A 22,899-nucleotide genomic window follows, 5' to 3' on the forward strand; every position below is an offset into this window, starting at 1 on the left:
ATTTTTATTACACTGTAAGACATGGTCCTACATTAATAAAAAAGTAATATTTCCCCTTTGTTGGTCACAACTTTATCATTTGAACATTTCTTATCAAGTAATTTATTGGCCTAGATTAGAATGTTGTGGCGGCCTTCCTTGAATCTCTATTAGGCCTGCTTAGTACAGAAATGTAGAATTAGAAAGAGGCTAAAGATTTTATAGATTAATATCCATTTTACTGAAGAAAGACTACACGATATTAGCGGATTTAACATGTATAGCCATTAGAACAATGCCTGGTATGCAGCAAGTGTTAAAGAAATGATAGCTGCTCTTATTAGCAGGATTGAACCCAAGTATTTGAACTTCAGGTCGATAATTTCTTCTCACATGTTTTAGAGCTGGAAGGAGACTTGAAGAGCGTCTCCTATATACTTGATTTTTATTGACCCTTGATCAGATCCTCTGAAAGTATCTTTATTTTTTTTTTTTTTCAAGTCCTAATCCTTGATTCACTTCATTTTTCTTATACCCTGTCTCTTTTATCCTGAAAGTGTAGGAGTCAGAATAAATTCAAGAAAATTGAGGGTTATACTTTTAGGCTTTTATTATCCTCATCAGGGCCAGTCTGATGCTATGAGGATAAATTATAAAATTTATGCCTGGTATAATTCTGACTTTTACTACCTCCTCTGTGCAAATACACACCTGATCTTAGGTTGATGATGGTACTGCTGTTTTTTTCATGGCAAGTCTTTAAAATTTTCTGCAAACTCTGAAGCATAGAACAGTAACTTTGTGGGTATAATGGGGGTGGAGGTATGAAATTTAGGGGAAACAGTAGAAATACGGACCAGAATTTTCAGCACTCTATTGAGGTTTAAAGAAAATTTTCTTTTTCTTTTTTTCCTTTAATTGAAAATAGAAGCCAAAAACAACAACAAAAAAAATGTATCATGCGCAGCTGTTCATAAAATGATCAGAATTGTTAGATGTATTTAAAGATGTGAAGGCCAGGAAAAAAATAATTAGTATAATAATTTATGTTTTCCCCATACTCCTGTTGACAAGTGTCATGGTTAGGGACAGGTGTCAACTTGGCCAAGTTGTGGTACCTGTTCATCTGATTGGGCAACCGCTGGCCTGTCTGTTGCAATGAGGACATTTCATAGGATTAGGTCATGATCACGTCAGCTACATCCACAGCTGATTCCATTTGTAATCAGCCAAAGGGGAGTGTCTTCTGCAATTAGTGATGCTAAATCCAATCATGGGAAGCCTTTTAAGGAGGACTCAGAGGAGACAGGTTCCATTCCTGCTTTGGCTGGTGAACCTCTCCTGTGGAGTTCATCCAGGCCATCCATTGGAGTCATCGGCTTCGCAGCCTGCCCTGTGGATTTTGGACTCTGCATTCCTATGGTCACGAGAGACACTTTCATAAATTTTATATTTGCAAGTGTTCCCTGTTGATTCTGTTTCTCTAGAGAACCCTAACTAATACAACAAGGAAGAGACATAATTTGTTTTCATATTTTTTCTTTGCTTTTCATATTCTTTTCTGTCTGTCCTTTTCTAGTTTTGTAGAGGAGGCTAAGAAGAGATGATGGATCAGTATTTGTACATCTGTAGTCCCTCTTGAAAGGGCTTATTTAAATTGTATGAGAAGTTACTTCAAGTCAAAAGCATCCAGCACAGAGTTAAAAATTAGACCATTGCCGTTTCCTCTCATTTCCCTTGTTTATTCATCTCCAAGTATAGCTTTGAAAAGTTGTTGGATTTTTCAAACCTCAAATAGAAGTTTAGTGACATTGAATATGAACTTCACATTCTTATGTAATTGATTTCTAAATCCTCCCCCAAATCTGTAATGTTAGTGTTAATTTGTGCTTGTGTGTGTGTGTGTGTGTCATACTACTAAAGATTGAATTCTGCCCCTTGTGCCTAGAAAATAGTCAATATATGTTGTAATAAAAAAAAGATAGTTTTATTTTATAACTTTTTTTCCTAGTGCCTTTTAGCCTTTGTGTGACTTCTTCTGAACCCACCCCTTCATCCCCAGTTTTTTTTGGTGAGATTATTAGTGTTATATTTTGACTGATTTCATGAAGATTTGATTTTTGTATCTGCCATTGTTTTAGTTTGCAAACTGTCAGAATGTGATATACCAGAAACAGAACAACTTTTAAAAAGAGGAGTTTGTTACGTTTGTTACATTGCAAGTTTACAGTGCTAAGCCTGTGAAAATGTCCGGATTAAGGCAAGGCTATGAAAATATCCAAATCAAGGCACCAACAAGGGGTTACCTTCGCTAAAGAAAAACTGGTGAAGTGCGGGGTTTCTCTCTCAGCTAGAAGGGCACATGTGGGAAATTTGCTAGCCTTCTCTCCCAGCTTCTTGTTTTGTGAAGCTCCCCTGGGGGCATTTTCCTTCTTCTCCAAAGGTCTCTGGCTTTATGGCCTCTAAAACTTTTTCCAAAATGGTTCCCTCTTCAAGGGCCCTAGTAAGCAACCCTGCCTTGAATGGATGGAGACACATCTCTATGGAAACCATCTAATCAAAAGTTACCACCCACAGTACTTGTGTAACCTAAGTTTGAGCTCTGAAGCTATGAAAATGAGCAGTACCCATTACAGGAACTGTTAAAAAGTTGAAAAATGGATCAGACTTCAAAGAGAGATATAAATGAAACTGATATGCATAGGACTAAGGTATACTAGAAGACTGGGTAAAAGATGATATTGTCTATATTTTAAAACCTCAACTTCTCAGTGAGACTAAAGGGAGAGATGTTTATTGGGTACAAAATTATATTTTTGGTAATGCATTTCCTAATTTAACTTATGGTCAGTTTAGTTGACCATCATAAGTACATGGAAACTTGAATAGGGAGTACAATTTTGTTGGTTTGTCCAGGTTAGTGTGATGCCCCTATAAATCCCAGAGTGATTTGGGCAGTGAGTCCAGAAGTCTTTGCAAAGTCCCCTTGGGGAAATGGGGAGAAAGGAATTTTCAACATCCTGATTTGTAGAATTTCTAATAGTTTCTCAAGCAGTGGGAACAACCAAATCAATATGCCAAGTCCTTGATCTTGGGGTTTGCCGGTATGAAACTTATTCCTGCAAAGGTTAGGTTAAGACTACTTAAAATTAGGCCTTAGAGTCACCCCCAGAGAACCTCTTCTGTTGCTCAGATGTGGCCTCTCTCTCTAAGTCTACTCAGCAAGTGAACTTACTGCCTTCCCTCCTACATGGGGTGTTCCCAGGGGTGTAAATCTCTCTGTCAATGTGGGGCAGAAAGCCTGGGATGAGCCAGGTCCTGGCATCAAGAGATTGAGAAAGACTTCTTGACCGAAAGAGGGAAGAGAGAAATGAGACAAAATAAAGTCTCAGTGGCTGAGAGATTTCAAACAGAGTCTAGAGGTTATCCTGGAAGTTTATTCTTATGCATTATATAGATTTCCCTTTTTAGTTTATAGTGTATTGGAGTGGCTGAAGGAAAGTACCTGAAACTGTTGAGCTATGTTCCAGTAGCCTAGTTTCTTGAAGATGATTGTATAAAGATATAACGTTTACAATATGACTGTGTGATTGAGGGAGCCTTGTTTCTGATGTTTCTTATACCCAGGGTATGGACAGATGAATAAAAATATGGATTAAAAAAAAAGTTACTACCCACAACTGGGTGGGTCACGTCTCTATGGGAATAATAAAAAAGCTCCCACCCAGCAATGTTGAATGAGGATTAAAGGACATGGCTTTTCTGGGGTCCACAACAGATTCAAATTGGCACAGTTGTGGTTTTATAATCTATATGTTTTTTTAGAAATTGTGGTGTGGTTTTTAAGGAGAAAGCAGCAATATTTATTTAGTTAATAACAAGTTTTATAAGGAAGAACCTGACTTGCTTTTATTTTAAATAACTTTTCTTTTCTCTTTTCAGAGGATGTAAAGCAAGTTTTTGGTCAGACCACAATTCATCAACATATTCCATTTAACTGGGATTCAGAATTTGTGCAACTACATTTTGGAAAAGAAAGAAAAAGACACCTGACGTATGCGGAATTCACTCAATTTTTACTTGTGAGTCTAGCGCTTAAAAAGTTAAAAAGAGTAAGTCTGAGTAAAACTGGGAACAAACTGAGAGCAAATGATACTTTGACTTGAACTCAATTTTGATTTATTGCGAATATTCTAATCCTGGCCAAACTATACATTTAGAGATATTTCTATAGTAGTATGTAGGAGCCATAGAATTAAATGGACTCATGGATTGTGTAGTTGAACTCCTTCAGGTTTAAGAGGAATACACATTGAAGCCCCAGGAAGATCAAGGTATTAGCCCAAGGTGACAGAAGTCAGGACCTTAAACTCTTGGCTTGTGACTCATTCCGCTACTATTGATCATACTTAGCTTTGCCCTGAGAAATAGGAAGATGCCATTATCAGCATCAAACTGTAGAAGTATTTCACCTGAGTAATTTCAAATCTCAGGCACTGAGTCCCAAACTTGGCTGCATATTGAGATCACCTGGAAAGCTTTTTAAACTCTTGTGCTCTGGATCCCACCTCTAGAGATTCTATTTAACTGGGGTGCAGACTGGCTGTTGGGATATTACAGCTTCTCAAATGCCTTTAATGTGCAGCAGTTTGAGAACCATCATTTTGAAGGCTCTTGCTTGCCTTAGAACAGGGTTAAGCCCTGTAGGAGTTGTCTACATTTCTGGGTACGTCTTCCCCGACCCAGCCAGTCTCTCATGGCTCTCTTCACCCCCATCCTCCATTACCACCATTCCATTGGCCCACCAGTGATGCCAGCAGAAGAGTATGAACAAAATGTGATGGTAGTTTAATTTTTCTTAGGCATAATTTAAAAAAAGTTTTAGTTTCCAAATAGTCAGTGGAGGTCTATATCTCTATGACAGATAGTTCTATGTATTAACTGTTCCCTTTGTGTTTTTTTTTGCATTTGATTTGGTGATCATAATTTTTTCACTGTTTTTAAATTTTTATTTTTTCTTTATTAAAGGAGCTGTGGGTTTACAGGACACTCATGTATAAAGTATAGAATTTCCTTATACCATGCTACTACCAACACCTTGCATTGGTGTGAAACATTTGTAACAATTGATAGTAGCATACTTTAAAAATTGTACTATTTATTAAGTCAGGTCCATGGTTTAACTTAGGGTTCACTGTGAAGTGCAGTTCATGGTTCTTAAAAAATTTTTTATTCTGTTATATAATCAATCTAATATTTCCTCTTTTAATCATAGTCAGATATATATTTCGGTAGTTATTTGTTTTCACACTGTTGTGCTGCCATCACGCCTATCCATTACCAAAACATTTCTGTTGTTCCAGATAGGAACCTTGTACCTTTTAAGCCTTAATTTTCCATTCCCCGTTCTTATCCCATCCCCTGGTAACCTATGTTCTAAATTCGGACTCTGTGAGTTTGCTTGTCCTAATTGTTTCAGATCATTGAGATCATACGATATCTGTCCTTTTGTGTCTGGCTTATTTCGCTCAACATATCTTCAAGGTTCACATGATTATAATTTTTGAAACACTCATTAAGGGGATTTGGTTATATTTAAATAATGGGTTCTGAAGAAAAACTTGCTAAGGAATCCACCTATTATTTTTGTTATTAGAAATATCATTGGAAATGCCCTGTTTCTTCCTTGTTCTCAAGACTTTGCCAGATCTTTTTAAGGAGTAGCTAAAAACACAATTGTGAGGTGGAGGTGGCAAATACCTGAGTGTACACACACACACACACACACACACGCATGCACACACATGCAGCCCTGGGTTTTTTTGTTTGTTTGTTTTTTGTAGCAGTTCTTAGGCACTAGCATATTTACTAGATTAACCTAAACAGGTGCTTTTCTTTTTGACTTGCCTTTTAAATGGTATTTTTATGGTGTATAGAATTTGTCATGCAGTTTAGTTTGCTTTCTTTTTCTTGGACTTGTGGCAACTTAAAACAAGATGTCTTAAACTTGCTTTTGTATTTTTTAAAAACATGTGTTAATGTTGATGAATCCCTGTTTTCAGTTTTATATAAACATAAACTTAACTCAGGTGAAGAATGGAGTGTGGGTTGTTGGATTTTTGCTGCTGTTTACACAAGACATTGGCGCGCAGTAGGAGGCGGTATTCGTTTTGATGAGGAATAATTACAATAATGCAATTGAGACAAATGCCTCAAATTGACTTTATGGAACACAGCCTAATTAACTTGTAGTCTTAATGGGATTTTAGCAATAGTAAGAATGATCGCATTTCTCTTTAAGCAAGTATCAATTATGCTGAATTGAATCGACTATACAATCACTCACAGCAGCTTCTAGGCCTTCTTCAAGATAGGAGGCCAGAGTCAAAGATGAGATGATTCATGGATCCCTAGTTATGCTTCCAGCTGCAACTTGTACAACATTCATTTAGATTTCACTCTGTGCCATAATAGCAAATGGAAACATCCCACAGTGTTCTGCGTAGGATGATTTTGACTTTATAGTCAGAATGCAAATGGTAAACTTTTCTAGATTAAAGTGGTCGTGGTGGGTAATTATTTCTGTTGGGGCTTTGCGTTTGTGTCCCATTCCAGGCCCAGATTGAAATGAATGAATGGGTGGTAACAGGCTTTACCTAGTGAATGTCTACGAAATGCCAGGTTTGATGTCTGTCATTGGGTTACTTCCCAATGCTTCAAACCCTTTGCTTCCTTTGGGCTCTTTTCTGGGATGCAGGTAGCTTCTTAAAGATGTAAGTGAATTGAATCTCCTGTTTCGGGCTCTAGCTTTGTCAAGCATGCTCCTGCCTTTCAGCTCTAAGGCAGGGCTCAGGAACACTGGCGCCAAGGTTATGAAAGTAGATGCTTGGCTGCTTGAGATGTGAAAGGGCTGCCACCTTACATGCTGTCGCCTCTCACCTGAGGAGGAAGGGGCGTGGCCGCAGGGAGTGCTGAGAAGGGCTTGTGGTTTCAGGGAACCAGAATTGGGCGGAGAGACTACACTGCTGTGTTCCCCAAGTGTCCCTAGAAGGCTGCTCAGGTTGATTCCAACCAACTCATGCCTCACGTTTGTGTGTATTACCCATGCTTGTGTGTGTGTGTGACATGGGGGGTGGTGCCATCCTCAGTAAGTTCAGATGTCTAAAAACCTGTCTTCATTTAATGAATGCTTTATTATATCGAGGCAAGTGTGAGTTTGCTGTAAGCCCCCATGTGGCGGTGAAGGCTTTCTTTGGTTCTGATTCTTCTGTGCTTGGTCTGGGCATTGTGCCCGCCTGCTGAGGGAGCAGTGGTCACGTGGTAGCTCGTGTGGATGGTGAGTTGGAGACTTGTTTTCTGTATTTTGGTTATAAGAGTCATCGCATGGAAAATCAATTTTATATCCTTTGAATTGTTAAACTGGCCTTATCGTTACTTTGCACCTGAGTGATAATGTTGACGCAAGTGGCAGGGGCACTAAGGATACCTTCTTCCCTCTTTGGTAGGGAAGGATTTTAAAAGGGAGTGGGGCACTGTTCCCCTCACTCCATTCTTAATCCTGTTGCATCCACTGCTACTGTTTCTTTATCCCCAGTTATGTCTGTCATCGCCACTTAATGCATAAATGAGTTTGTATGTCTGAATGTGAATCGATTTTATATGTGGGTATGTGGGTGCAGTTTTAAATACTCTATAAAACTCTCCGTGTACCTCACTCTCAGCTCCTAGAACAGAGCTCTTATTTTACAGTTTCTGGTTGGATGAATTTTTTAGGAGACAATCTGGAGAAATTTTCTTATCCTATAACTGATACAATACCTTTTTATGAATTGTATAAACATGACACTCTCTGCCTTGGTTGGAAGTAAATTTTGTGCTGTGATTATTGATCACGTAGGGCAAGCTTCCTGATTCAGCAGCAGCCGGTCCGGCATGAGGCTTGCTGAGAGGCCTTGTGCAAAGGGCAGAGAGCAGCTCAAAAGGAGCAACTGCAGCAGGTATGAAATTCACACCAAAGGGTTTGCCCTTTGGTGGCAAAAACTGTTAAAGGGAGATAAAAACCCAGAAACGGCATTAAAGTATGGTTAGAGCAGCCACCCAAACTGAGAACTTAAAGAACCAGGTCGGGGCATGAAGGTCATTTAGTCATAATGTCCCATTTTAGAGATGAGGAGGCGAAGGCCTTTCACTTCAGAGGCTGTTTATGATATCTCATTGATGGCTTTGATTTACATTTCCCTAATGACTGATGATCTTGAGCATCTTTTCTTGAGCATATTTGGGATTGTGCTTTGTATATTGTCCTTGGAGAAATGTCTGTTCAGATCCTTTGCCTATTTTTAAAAACTTGAGTAGATGTGGTTTGCAGCTAGCAACATGGAGTGAAAAGGCCTTTTTTACTCTTCTGCCCAACTATTCTTTCAGGTCAGTATTCACTTACTTTCAGAAAAATGAAAGTACTCATTATAACTAATATTTGTACAATCCTGATAATTTACAAAGTACATTTAAATATTGTATTTCTGAGAAAGGTGTCTTCCTAATAGCCTGAGATGTAATTATCATCCCTCATTATATGCAAAAATAAACAGATTCTAGGGTAAAATTTTGTATTTATAGGTAATTTGCTGAGCAGAGGGCCTGTAGCTTTCTTTAGGTCCCCAAAGGATACCCCAGAGAAGTAAAGAGCAACTGCTGTGGTGTTTAACTTCTTATATAAGATCCCAGGCATGCCAGGAATTTAAAATATGATGTTACCATTACGAAGACACATACTGCCTCCAGCGCCAATGCTACAGAGTTATTTTATGTTCTAGAAGGGGCTGTGTTTCTCAGTTGGGGTACCTGGTCATGTATTGCAGGACGTTTAGCTTTCCTGACCCCTACCCATTAATTACCTGATATGGACAACAATAGAGGGTTGGGTGGATGATTCTTTCATTTCCAGTTATTGCTCATTGATGGTTTTTATTGGGTATGTATTTCGCATATTGATTATTAGAGTTTTAAAATAATCTATACACACGAATTTCCAGTGGCTTCAACCTTAGGGTCCAGAAGTCTAGGATTGCTACCAAATCCAACCATCTTAACTATAAAAATGTTGTTACTAATTACCTTTCATAGAAATTTCTGGCTTAGAAAGTGCTTTTACTTGTATTTGCCCTTACAGTTACCTTAGGAGCTAAATAAGGCAGTGGCCATTATTTCCATATGAAAGATGAGCACACAAAAACTTAGATTTTCTGGGTGTGTTCAAGATCAGACCTGTAGAACTGGAGTTGAATTTAGTTTTCCTAAATCTGTAGGTGTGTGTTTCAAATTTTAGTGTAAAAATTATCTGAGGGGCTTATTTTTACAATGTAGTTTCCTGGGTCCCTCTTCCTCATGGATCTGATTCAGAAGGTCTTGGTTAGAGCCCAAGAAACTGCCTTTCCAGCAAGCATCCTGAATTGTGATGTTCCAGGGACCACACTTCGAGAAAATCAACCTAAACTAGACAACTGTCTGTTTAAAAGCACAGGTCTTCAGGTCTTCATTCTGAGGCAGATGGGAAGCCTGGAGAGAAATCCATAATCAGATTTGTGTTTCAGAAGGACCACTCTGGGTATTGTTTGGAAAATGGGGTAGAGATGGACCTGACTGAGGAAAGGGAGACCTGTTGGTCACTTTCTAATCCAAGAGTGAAGTAACTATGGCCTGAGTTAGGCGGATGGAGCACGCAGATCACTGCAGTCAAGTGAGTACCGCAATAAAGCAAGTCACACAAAGTTTTTGGTTTTCGCAGTGCATATAAAAATTATGCTTACTCTACACTGTAGTCTATTAAGTGTGCAATAGCATTATGTATTTTAAAAAGACAATGTACATACCTTAATTAAAATGTGACACCGAGACATAAAGTGAGCGCATGCTATTGGAAAAATGGTACCAATGGGCTTGCTTGACTCAGGGTTGCCACAAACCTTCAATTTGTTTAAAGAAAAAAAAAGCAGTATCTGCAAAGTGCAGTAGAATGAGGTATGCATGTGCTGGTGATAGGCTGAAGTAAATGAATTCAAGAGAAATTTAGGAGGTAGACCTGCAAGGGTTGGTGATTTAATAGGATAGGTATGGTTAAGGATTTGCAGAAGTCAGGATTGACTCTGGGTATCAGGTGTGGGCAAGGGGTGCACAGTGGTTTCCTTTGTTGAGCTGGGGGGTGCGGTAGGACAAGGGTTGTCCTTTGCACATAACAGCTGTTTGCATGTGTGTCGGTGAACACAGTCGACTCTGCCTCCTTGCCTCAGTTTCTTGGAGTTAGGATGTTATTGTAGTGCCCCTAATATGGCCCCCACTGACTCAGAATTTTCTGAAGAATTCTTCTCCCCATTTAGTAGAGCCAAGAAATATTTTCTTTTCCAGGGGCCTTCCTCTTATTGCTCTAGGAACAGTGAATCTGCAATGCTTTAAACTGGTGGAGAGGCAAATTTTGCAGTTAGGATTCCATTAGTTAAGCGACTTGAAGAGAGTGGGCCTTTGGTGGTCTGAAACTGCCTGTACCTGGAAAAACATGTTCTTAAACCTAATCAACTCATTCCTAGGGGTGTGAACCCATCATAAGTAGGACCTGTAAGAAGAACCTTTTATGAGGCTACTTCAGTTGAGGTGTAGCCCACCTCAGTCAGAATGTGTCTTAATCCAATTATTGGAGTCCTTTATAAGAGAATGAAATTCAGAGAGAGAGAGAGAGAGAAAGCCACAGGGAACAGCCAGAAGCTGAACATCAGTGGAACCTGTAAGTAAAGGGAGAGACCTGGAGACACTACCATGTGCTTTGCTGTATGACAAACTAAGGAGCAAGGATCATTGGCAGCCAGTCCCAGAATACCATTGCTTGGATGGGATTAAGCATAGCTTGGATGATATGCCTTGATTTGGACCCTTTTCCTGAGCTCAAAACTGTGAGCAGATAAATTCCTATTGTTTAACCCAGCCCATTTCATGGTATGTGCTTGAGCAGGCAAAGGACAGTAAAATGGGCTAATAGTCCTTTCTGTCATCTCATCAGTACAATTGAAAAATGAGGTTACCTGACCCAACAAAGAGCCCTTGTCACAAAAGTTGTTGCTTTATAATCATTTAATTCAGGTCCCCATTTTGATAAAACTTAGAGAGGTAAATCATAGTTGATAGAGTTGGAAGCAGAGCCTGGGAATCAAAGCTGTCTTGCATACCGAGCTGGCCATTCTTATTGGTAAGGACTCTTGTCTCATGATCACGTGAGCCCCACACCAACCCTGGTAGAGGCCAAAGCAAACTCGTACTGATGACGCAACTGAACAATTTTGGTTCTTTCTGTTAAATCATATTACCCTTTATTTTGGCTTATAACTCAGTGTGGCATACAGATGAGCCCAAGTATTTTCTGTGTGAAAAGGAAAGCCTGATTGTTTAGGTTCTGTGCGTTAAAGCAGTAGGTGCTAGAAGTCTGCAGCTCTGAGATGCTGGTGGTTGTTACATATCCCTCTAGAGGCCAAAGGGTCAGTGCTGCTAGTTAGTTATGTTCTGGGCTTGACAGTCACCATCACTAAGGGTTTGCTGCTCTGTTTGTTATGGAATCTTGATGTAAGGGGGAAAATTTTCATCACCAAAAAGGCTACGCATACTAAAAAGAAATCACCTCCTTCATCAAACAAAACCTTTTTACAGTGTAATATGTTCAACCAAAGCAACATCAAATTCTCAAGCTTTGGAATTAATAATGGATTTCAGGTGTTAATGAAACCAGTCACTTGTAGAAGAGCTCACTGAAGCTACTTCTCTTAAATAGGATGGTGGACAGTTAACAAGTTCCTTGCTTAGGATGGCATAACCTGAGCTATTTGTGCCTCCCCACTGTCCCCCAACTTGGCATCTGTATTAGTTAAAATATCTAGACCGTGGACTTTTAGTAGCCAGAAACCACAGTTGCATTTACATTTTCAATATGCAAGTCCTTTTATGTTGACGTTTAAGTTGGACCAGATGGGGCCTCTAATAAAGCTTTGATACTTGTTTCATTAATAAAGTAACCACATGATGTTCTAAAATGAAATGAGTAAAGGTGGCTAAGGTTGTTGGCCCTCAGCTCCGTCAGTGGATTGGGTTGTGTTTTCTATTTAAATGGAGGCCATTGCTGGTTTGGAGACGGGTGACCAGGGGTGAGGTAATATCCTGGTCACTTGGTGAATTAGATGCAGGACACGTTCCATTCACACTGCACACTTTCTGTCCTCTGGGCAGGGGAAATCAAGGATTCATTGTGCTGTTTGTGCCCATGGTGTTAGCCAGCTTGCTGTTTGTAGGACAGCCTGTTGTGCAGGCTTTTAGAGTAACATTCTGGTAAAAATGAACAGACCACACAGCATCCCCCCAGCTGCTTGCTACCTACTGTGACGTTTAACGTTAAATCAGAAGAGCAAGGAAATGGAGTTGGTAAAGCTTTGTTCTTGGTTTCTGCCAAGGTGCTGCTTGTGTGCAATACTGCATGTGACCCTGCTTCTGAAGACACTTTTAATGAAAAGTCCCCATCCAGTGAATTGGGGATGAAATTTCATCTTGAACTCTGAAAGTCTGAATGTGGAGAGCACAGAAAAATGTTAACAATTGGCAGTCTTTATCTCTTACCTATTTCATTGCTATGTTCTGTTCTTATTCTTTTTAAAATATGTGGCTCTCTTAATTAGAATTTTTTCCTATAAGTTAGCATAGGATTATGAAAAAGTGGATACTTATATATTAAATAATATACAGGTTCTGACACTTGATGTAGTATCAGATTCATTTGAAATAGAGCCAAATTTGTTACCGCCTTTTTAAGCAATTCTTCATAGATTTTGTTCTTGTTTGAATAAATTTTACCTACCTATTTCCCAGAATCCTTCTACCACCATCCCTAAAATCAAATTCTTCTATACTGTTTCCTTATCTATAACTTCCTACTTCCATTACAGTTCTATTTTTTTTATTTCAAAACTTTGTGTTTTATGTGCCAAACACAAATGTGCAAACTTGGCAGGGGTCTTGTTTGGTGTTCTTGGTTTTATGATAAATCATCTGGGTCTGCTACTTGTTTTCAGAATCTATTTTTTTATTTGTTTCTGATGAATTGTTCACAAGCCAAAGCACAAGCTTGCATGTCTGAATAGACGTGAAGAGAATTTTTGCATTCACAATATAGTCACTTGAAAATTGGAGATTATTAAGGAAATACAAGCCTGAGACTATTCGGTGCATGAATGTTAGATCTAAAGTGTATAACCCCGATCTATGCTTATTTCTGTATACCTAGCAATTTTGAAGAGTTTGAATTTTTTTTCCCCCTACAGCAGCCTGAATGAATGTGTTGAAGTAGTTGGAAACTGCTGCAATAAAAGCCTATTTTATTAAGCACCATGCTCTAGAAAACAGCTCACTGGCAAATATTAAAGAGAAATTGGGCTTCCTTTCATGTGTCTGAGCTTAAGTGCCTTAGAGAAAGCCATGGAGCCCTCACCCTAGGGCCCTGCCCTCAGGTGATTGGAGCCCTTTCTCTTCAGTTGACTTTTCCATCAGCAGCTTTTAGGAAGCACCCATTGCCTGGCACTGTTAGGGGTCTCCTCCCAGCTTGCCAGCCCTCTGGGGGTTCTGGAGTGTCTCAGGCACTCCTTTTTTAATTTTCTGTACAGACTTATATAGACATCAGAGTTTTGAAGTCTACTTGACCTCTGTTCACACTGTGGGGTGATCTATATTTCTACAATTATGATTTCTTTCTTCCGGCTTTTATAGGTCTCTCTCCAAGGATCAGGTAGTCTTATGTGGGTTAAGCTTGTGGCTCTGGGACAGGCCTGGGTGCCTGTGGAGTTCTGTCTTTATCTCAGTTGCCCTTTATCTCATTTCCCCATCTACAAAATGGCATGTGGAGGTAGAGTGCAAACTCACAGGATTGTGGGAGGGTTCAGAGGCGATGCCTGAGCCATGGAGGACAGCACACACTTAAGGCTTAATACATGTGAGCTTTATTCCCCATCCCCCTATTCTTTTATCTGTGCTTGCCAGATTTACATTTCAACCAATATCTCCAACTTCATTTTGTTTATCGCTACTGAAACTCTTTATCTCATACCACATTTCTCATCATAATCTTCTCCCCTTAAGTTATTTACCTTTGTGGTAGACACTCATATCTCAGCCGTCATCCCAGATGAGAATTTCTTGAAGATATATCTTATATATATTTTCTGTATATTCAAGTTATCACCAAAACTTTTCTTAAAACTTCTATTTTTCTGTCCAAATCCCCTTACTTAGGATTTTACCCAAGGCAGTATAGGTTCATGGTTAAGAATCTTCTTTGAAATCAGAGATACCTGGGTTTGAATCTCAGCTCTTGCCCCCTTTTTAGGTGTGTAACTTTGGACTACTTGCTTAACGTCCCTGAGATTCAGGTATTTCTCTGTAAGGTGAAGATAGTGATTACTTCAGAGAATGATTGTGAGGTTTATTGAAATACTACCTTGGAAGTTCTTGGCATAGCCCCCAAGCCTCTTGAAAGCTGCTTAAACAGCCAGCTGTTCTGGTTGTCTCTGCCTGTCTAGTCCTTATCTTTTTATTCCTGTGGCTGGTTCAGAATGACTCAGCAGTACTGCTGTTCCTTACTAAGTGCTTTTTGGAAAGATTCAAATAACTTGTATTGGAAAGGACATTAGGGAAACCTAAACCTTAAAACTTTCACCTTGGCAAAAAATTAAAAGCTACTGTTTATTAAATGCCTGCCATGCATACATGGCCTCTAGTTTTTATAGCCCTGCAAAGTAGGTGGGATGGTGCCTGGTTTATAGACGAGAACTTGAGGCTCTTAGGATGCAGACACAACTCTCACGCCTGCTAGCTAGTAGTGTCAAGACTGATATTTGACCTCTGCCTGTTCCAAATCGCATATTTTTGTAATATCATATTGCTTCCGTAATCACCTCTATTAAAATAGAATAAATTATTATATGTTGCTCAGCCTGTAGTTGAACAAATATTTCTAATGAGAGGAAACCTGCTACTTTACAAGGTAGTAGATTTCATTGCTGAATAGTTCTAAAAGTTAAATACTTTTGTGTATTATGTGAAAACCTGACCCCTATAGTTTCTTTTTTTTAAAGAAATACAGAAAACCAGCCTAAGGTCATTTTTTACCTTAAGTATTGGAGTATAACTATTGATTCTCCCATTGTTCCCCCCCAGATTTATTTTCCTACCCTTTGTCTTGAAATGAACATTATTTCACAAATGCTCTATTTCATGATTACTAAAAGCTTTCTGTCCTAGTTTTTTTTTTTTTTACTGCTTCTGGATTCAGATCCAGGAAGTATCAGTCTTCATAGTCCTAAGTACGAGTTAGATTTTTCTTCAATAGCTTTAAAAGTGCAGATGGAGAGCTTTGATTTTGTCACTCTACCTCTAAGTAGTGAGCCTGGTAATTTATTCCAAAAATCATTTATTCCTAATTTAAATATTATAGAGCCCCTGTTTGCTGGCTCCTACAGGTTTACTTATTTGTTTTTTCCCTTCCTCAGCCTCTTGGGGTTATGGGAAAGAAGAAAAACTGAGCAAGGCCTTTAGATTCCATTTCTCTCCTCCGTGTTCTCTACTGCGCACAGGCAAAACAATCCTGACAGTGTAAATGCACAGAAGGCTTTTGCCTTAATTGAAACTTCCAGGAGTTTTAATATTTTCCATGGAAAATAAGCAACAGAAAAATCTAGAGCGTTAAGAATTACTTAAAAGCAAGTTGTTTTTATTTCTTCACAGCCATTAAGATTCCTAAGCATAAAATGTATTTTTAAATCAAACTCCTGACAGTGTCATTATCCATGGCTCCCCGTGAGCGTAGGGAAGTATTTGGAGCAATGTTAGTACAGCAGGGCTGCCTGGGTTTGAATTGGAGGTTTGCTGCTCACTGTCAGTGAAAACTCAGTTTCCTCAACTGCCATAAAGAGGTTAGTAATAGTAACCTTCTTTAAAAGGTTGCTTTGAAAAGTCCCCTTGAGGGACTGGGGGAAAAAGGTAGAAATATTAAACTTCCCCAACTGGATATTCTTGGAATCTTTGGGGCCTTCCAATTTAAAAAGCCAAGCCCTTGATCTTGGGGCTTAACCTGCATGAAACATATTCCTGCAAAGAAGAAGCTCAACCTCCTTATGATTATGCCTAGGAGTCACCCCCAGAGAACCTCTTTTGTTGCTCAGACATGGCCTCCCTCTCTAAGCCAATTCCACAGGTGAACCCACTGCCCTCCTTCCTACATGAATCCCAGGGGTGTAGATCTCCCTGGCAATGTGGGTCATGACTCCCGGGGATGAGCCAGAACTTTGACATTGTGGGAGTGAAAAAGACTTCTTCACTAAAAGGGGGAAGAAAAATGAAATAAAATAAGTGGCTAAGAGATTCCGAATAGAACCGAGAGATCATTTTGGAGGTTATTCTTATGCAGTATATGGATATTCTTTTTCAGTTTTTCATGTATTAGAATAGCTAGAGGGAAATACCCGAAACTGTTGAACTGTATTCCAGTAGCCTTGAGTCTTGAAGACAATTGTATAGTGCTTTTAGGGTGTGACTGTGTGATTGTGAAAACCTCGACATTGACATTCCCTTTTCCAGTGTATGATGAGTATGAAAAAAAAAAGACAAAAAAATAAATAAAAGGGGGGAAGGGGGATATTGGATGTTTTGGGTGTACTTTTTCACTTTTATTTTTATTTTTTTGAGTAATGAAAATGTTCAAAAATCAGTTGTGATGAATGCACAGCTTTATGATGCTGTGAGCAAAAGAAATAAGAGACACCCAAATTGTAAAGGAAAAAGTAAAACTTTCATTATTTGCACATGACGTGATACTATACTTGGAAGATCCTGAGAAATCTACAGGAATGTTACTTGGGCTAACAAATTCAGCAAGGTGGTGGGATATAAAATTAATGTGCAAAAATTAGTAACATTTCTAAACACCAGCAATGACCTAACTGAGGAGTCAGTTAAGGAAAATATCCCATTCAAAATAGCAACTAAAAGAATCAAGTACTTAGGAATGAACTTAATTAGGTACATAAAGGACTTGTACACAGAAAACTACATAATATTGCTAGAAGAAATCGAAGGAGATCTAAATAGGTGGTAAGACATTCCCTGCTCATGGATAGGAAGGCTAAATATAGTTAAGATGTCAGTTCTCCCCAAATTGATCTATAGATTCAACACAGTACCAATCAAAATTCCAACAACCTACTTCAAAGACTTGGAAAAGCTAGTTACCAAATTCATCTGAAAGGGAAAGAGACCCCCGAATAGCTAAAAGCATCCTAAAAAAGAAGAATGAAGTGGGAGAATTAACACTCCCTGACTTTAAAACCTATTATAAAATCACAGTGTTCAAAACAGCATGGTACTGGCACAAAGTCAGAAGCATTGACCAATGGAGTTGAATTGAGAGTGCAGAAATAGACCACCAAATATATGATCAAATGATTTTTAATAAGGCCTCCAAATCCTCTGAACTGGGACAAAATAGTCTTTTCGATAATTGGGCATGGAAGAAATGGATATCATTAGCCAAGAGACTGAAAGTGGACCCCTATCTTATACGCTACACAAAAATTAATTTAAAGTGGATCAAACACCTATATATAAAGAACTTAGCACCATAAAGCATCTAGAAGAAAATGTAGGGAAACATCTTCAAGACCTAGTAATAGGAGGTAGCTTCCTAAACTTTACACCCAAAGCACAAGCAACAAAAGAAAAAAACAGATAAATGAAACTCCTCAAATTTCAAATGCTTCTGCACCCCAACAGACTGTCAAAGAGGGGAGAGGCAAGTCAATGGGAGAAAATATTTGGTAATCACATATTGGACAAAGGTTTGAGATCCTGTATACGAAAGAAATAATACAATTCAACAACAAAAGAACAAGCAACACAATTATGAAATGGGCTAAAGATATGAATAGGCATTTTTCTGAAGAGCAAATACAGATGGCTCAAACGCACATGAAGAGATGCTCATTTTCACTGACTATGAGGGAAATGTAGATCCAGACTACAATGAGATACCACCTCACACGTATAAGAATGGCTCCTATTAAATAGGAAAACTATAAATGTTGAAGAAGATGTGGAGAAACTGGGATACTTAGGCACTACTGGTGGGAATGTGTAATGGTGCAGCCCCTATGGAAGATTGTTTGGTGGTTCCTTAGGAAGCTAAATATTGAGTTGCCCTATGACCCAGCAATAGCACTACTTGGTATATGCCCAGAATCATGGGAAGCAATGACACAAACAGACATTTGTGCACAGATGTTCATAGCAGCATTACTGACAATTGCCAAAAGATGGAAACAAACCAAATGCCCATCAACAGATGAGTGAATTAACCAAAGGTGGTATATACATACGATGGAATATTACACAGAAGTAAGATGAAATGATGTCCTGAAACACATGACAAGATGGATGAGCCTTGAGGACATAATGCTGAGTAAGTAAGCCAGACACTAGATACTCTATGATTCCACTTTTATGACCATGGTATAGGTAAAATCAGAGGCTTATAGTACAGTATATAGGAGACTTAGAGATATGTAAAAACTAGAGATGGGTGAACAATTAGCTAATGAGGTTGAATGCCAATGTAAGGGAATAGATAGGAGTGAAGCAGTTCTCCAGTGGGTCTATAAGTAATATTACCATATTGAAGATGAACAAGATTGAAAGGGGTTGTATAGACCTACGTGTCCCACTGATTAACACTAGAAATACAAATTGGTTCTTGCAAGAACTACTTCAAAGATCCGATTTGTGTACAAAGAGTGTTTAAGTCCAGGGTACAGGGGAAAATGCATGCTATAGGCCATGTTTAAAAGGAAAACATCAGCATCACCACAGCAACAGCAAGGGAGGGACGAGAGTTAGGAGGTTTAGATTTCCTATTTGATGAGGATGTGTTTCTTGGTTTTCTTTCTCCTGGAAACAATGAAATTATCTAAAATTGAGAGTGTTGATGGACTGTGGACTTTGGGCACTATACATGATCCCCGATGAATGCAGGTGGCTGAAGGATGCACTGACTGAGAAGTAGATTGGCAAATGATGGTGTATACTTATGAACGAATGTTGTGCTGCTACAAAAGAGGAATAAAGTCATGAGACAAGCAACATTGTGAATGAATGTGTGGGACATTTGGTGAGACAAAATAAGCCAGAAGCAAAAGAACAACGGTATGGTCTCTTTTAGAAAATGCTTGCAAGAAAATGGGCCGTTTTTGTAAGCTTTTATAGCAGATACATTTAGTCTGGAGTGGTAATTATTCTAGATTTTAAAAGGCTGTTTTATATATATATATATATATATATATATATATATAATTTATGTATACCCTGATATTTAGAAATAAGAATGAAGTCAATCATGTTAGGGTTAAAGTAATTCAGAACACAGGGGTAAGGAAGACAGTGTGTATATTTTAGAACCACACTACTCTTTGAGACCAAAAGAAAAAAAGGTTTATTTGGTCTGGAGCTGAAATTTTCTATAGTACATAATTTAACTCAACCTATCTGTATAGCTCATTTGAATAATTGAAACATAGGGAGCACAGGATAAGAAAAGGTCCTTTAATCCTGTATAGATTATTGTCGTGCCTGGATACATCCTAGAGTATATTAAGCAGATAATAAAAAAGTATTTGCAAAGTCCCTTGAGGAATGGGAGAAAAAGTATGGAACTATTGAACTTTACCATCAGGAAATCCCGATACTGTGTCAAACTAAAGGGACACCCAAATGGCCATGTCCTTGATCCTGAGGCTTACTCTTGTAAAGCTTATGTAGGTAGCATAGAAACTTAGCCTACCTATATGTGTGCCTAAGAGTTAACTTCTGGAGGACCTCTTTTGTGCTCAGATGTGGCCTTACTCTCTCTAAGCCCAACTCTGCAAGTGAAATCATTGCTCTCCTCTCTACATGGGGCGTGACATCCAGGGTTGAAAGTCTCCCTGGCGATGTGGGAGATGACTCTCAGGGATGAGTCCGGTCCTGGCACCATGGGATCAACAATTCCATCCTGACCAAAAGGGGTAAAAGAAGTATAACGAATAAAGTATCAGTGGCAGAGTTCAAATAGATCCAAGAGGCTACTCTGGAGGTTGCTCTTACACAAGCTTCACTTAGACAGTGCCACCTAACATAATCTGCCAACCCCCAACCAGGACCATTCAAGCCAATCCTGAAGAACACCTAGGGCTATCTATAAAGGATTCTACAAGGGTTCCAAGGACTACTGTTTTCCAGAAACCTACATCCTCCTGCGGGGTCCATGGACCAGATAAGACCTGAAACCCAGAGGGTCCAGCCTCTCCAGAACATCAGATAGTGCCCTTCCAACATGAAAAATTAGAATGGCCATAGCCCAGCCACCCCTAAAGAAAGGGATGAAAAGATCAAAGGTGATGATGGAGTTATACAGAGAAAATAGGATTTAACAAATGAATGTGATTGCTGAATCATTAAATTGATATCTCTTTTAGTTTCCAGTAATTTAGAGCAGGTAGAAGTAAAAACCTAAAATTGGGGATTGTAACTCATGTCAAACTGTGAAATATGTTCTATAACTAATTGTGGTGCTGTGCTTTGAAATGTTTTTTTTTTTTTGTATATATGTTATTTTTCACAAAAAGAAAGAAAAAAGTCGATTGTGGTGATAAAAAAGCATTTAAGCCCTTTAGCCTCCTATATTCTGGAGCAGCTAGAAGGAAAAATCTGAGGGGATCATATGGTAGCCCATGACAAACTCTGGGATCTTTCCTGTAACTCCTTGTTGAAGAATGCTTTGTAAACTATTGTTTTTATTCCTTTGCTTTGAATAAATGTCATACTATACAATAAAAAAGTTAAAAAAAAAAAGTTGCTGTGACCATTTAAGTAATTCTTATCAAGTGCTTTAGGAGACTTTGTATCTGGTGCGTAGTGCAGTGCCTACTGTCACCGTGAGTGCTGTGCCCACTGAGGTAGTGGTTTCATTTCTGCAGCCAGAAGAATAGTCACCATATAAACAGATGCTCTTCAGCTGTCCCTCTTCAGTAAGCGAATTTTAATGTGGGGGAAACACCTAACTAAATGTTTTAGCTGTAGCCTACTGTTTAGAGAAGTACATAGATCTAGTGTCTTGTTCATGGAAACTCTAATGCCCTAAATCTTCAGGAGTTGTTGGGAGTGTATTCCCAAGCTGCTCATCACAAGGAGGGAGAGGGCCTTCATTTTCCGTCACTGAGGGGTTCCTGTTGGGGAAGGTTTAATCATGGAGCTGTAGGTGCAGAAATGTGTAAGGACACACTTCTCATTGCAGGTGCACCCCTGTCCTGCAGTGTGGGAATTGGCCACTGCTTTGTCGTCCAATTCGGCATCCGTCTCTCCATTCTGAACCCTACACAGCTGGCCTCAGTATCCTGGCTTCACTGTCCTCTCAGTAGATGGGGTGGTCGGGCAAAGTGATGCTGTTTTGGTGTGATGATCTGAGCATCCCTAAAACTCTACATGAGTTATAAACTAGGGAAAATGACAAATAACTGAACACACCTTTTGCTGTTGAGGGTAATCTTGGCTTGGGAAGGTTTTAGCAGCTTTACGAAGTCTACAATTCCCAGGTCTGGCTATTCAAAGGAAACTATGTTCATTTATTTTCAGTTGAAAATATACTGCAGCCATTTTCACTACAGATTATTTTAGTGGTCAGTTTCTTCCATCCTGCTAAATAGGAGGGCCTGATAGAAGTTCAGTCAATCATGCTGTGTTCATCCACTTGATTTTATGGACCACTCGATACTGATGATGATGATGTATACCATTTATTGAGCACCTATTGTATGTATTTTGCCCAGCACTGTGAAATGGGATAAACAGGATATAGTCTCTTTTCTTTTAGCGAGGTAGAGGAAGAGACAGGAATATAAACAACGGATTATAATAAGAGGAAAAGAAAGAAATATTATAGTTGAATTCAAGCAGGGGTCCCACATGAACTCAGATCAGTTATTTTCAGGTAGGAGACCTGGGGGGTATTTGAGCTAAGCCTTGAAGTGGTAGGATTTCAGGAGCTAGAGAAAGAAGTAACAGGTACACTAGGCAAAGGCATAGACCTGGAGGTGTGGAAGGGCTGCTGGCCATGGGATGGAGGGAGATGAGGCTGGGAGCAGCTCCTGTATGGTCTTGAAGGCTTGGCTGTGGAGAATTGAGTCTTTATGGTGAAGGGCTGTTGGAATTTTCTGCCGAGGAAGATTAAGGTCAGAGCTGAGATTCTGACCTCTGATGCATGCACAATGGATCACAGAGGTCAGAGAGAAGTACCAGCTGACAGCTGGGCCTGTAGGGGTTCTTCAAGGGAGATCTGAACCACTGGATTCAGAATAAAGAGGAAAAGATGTGTTTGAGTGATCATTCAAAGGTCAAAGTGACACAATTTGATTGCTGGTTTGTTTGATGTGGGGAAAGAGACAGATTTCTAGGTGAGATGATGGGAAAAACAATATACCAGTAGTTGTGGGAGAGGGATCAGGTCCGAGGGTGACTGGGGAGTAGTGGGGATAGTGATGCTTGTGGGAAATTTTATGACTTTAACAAGATACCCACACGGAGATGCCCTCTAGGCTGTAGAATATTCTGCTCCAGCAGATTAGGGTAAGAAATTTGAATTTGGGAGTTAAGCCTTGGGATAAGCCATATCCTTGGGGACTTGGGGTAGCGGACTTTCCTAGCATAATAAGAGTGAGAAGACCAAAGAGGTGACAAATGCCTCCTTCTAAGGAGTGAGTAGATTTGGTGCCAGAAATATCAGAGTCCTGGGGACAAGTTTCAGCCAAGATAGGCTGGATC

General features: G+C 39.3%; 1 protein-coding gene across 4 annotated transcripts in view; it reads left to right on the forward strand.

The window, feature by feature from the left end:
* The window catches only part of SLC25A13 (solute carrier family 25 member 13), a 211,344-nt gene that overhangs the window by 101,390 nt on the left and 87,055 nt on the right, over positions 1 to 22,899 (forward strand). For all 4 annotated transcript variants that reach the window (XM_077123268.1, XM_077123288.1, XM_077123296.1 and 1 more), the window contains one exon: positions 3,922 to 4,061. In XM_077123268.1, the coding sequence (XP_076979383.1) occupies positions 3,922 to 4,061 (140 nt within the window). The remainder of the gene's footprint in view (positions 1 to 3,921; positions 4,062 to 22,899) is intronic.

Source organism: Tamandua tetradactyla, chromosome 1 (assembly GCF_023851605.1).
Source record: "Tamandua tetradactyla isolate mTamTet1 chromosome 1, mTamTet1.pri, whole genome shotgun sequence".
Taxonomy (NCBI): Eukaryota; Metazoa; Chordata; class Mammalia; order Pilosa; family Myrmecophagidae; genus Tamandua; species Tamandua tetradactyla.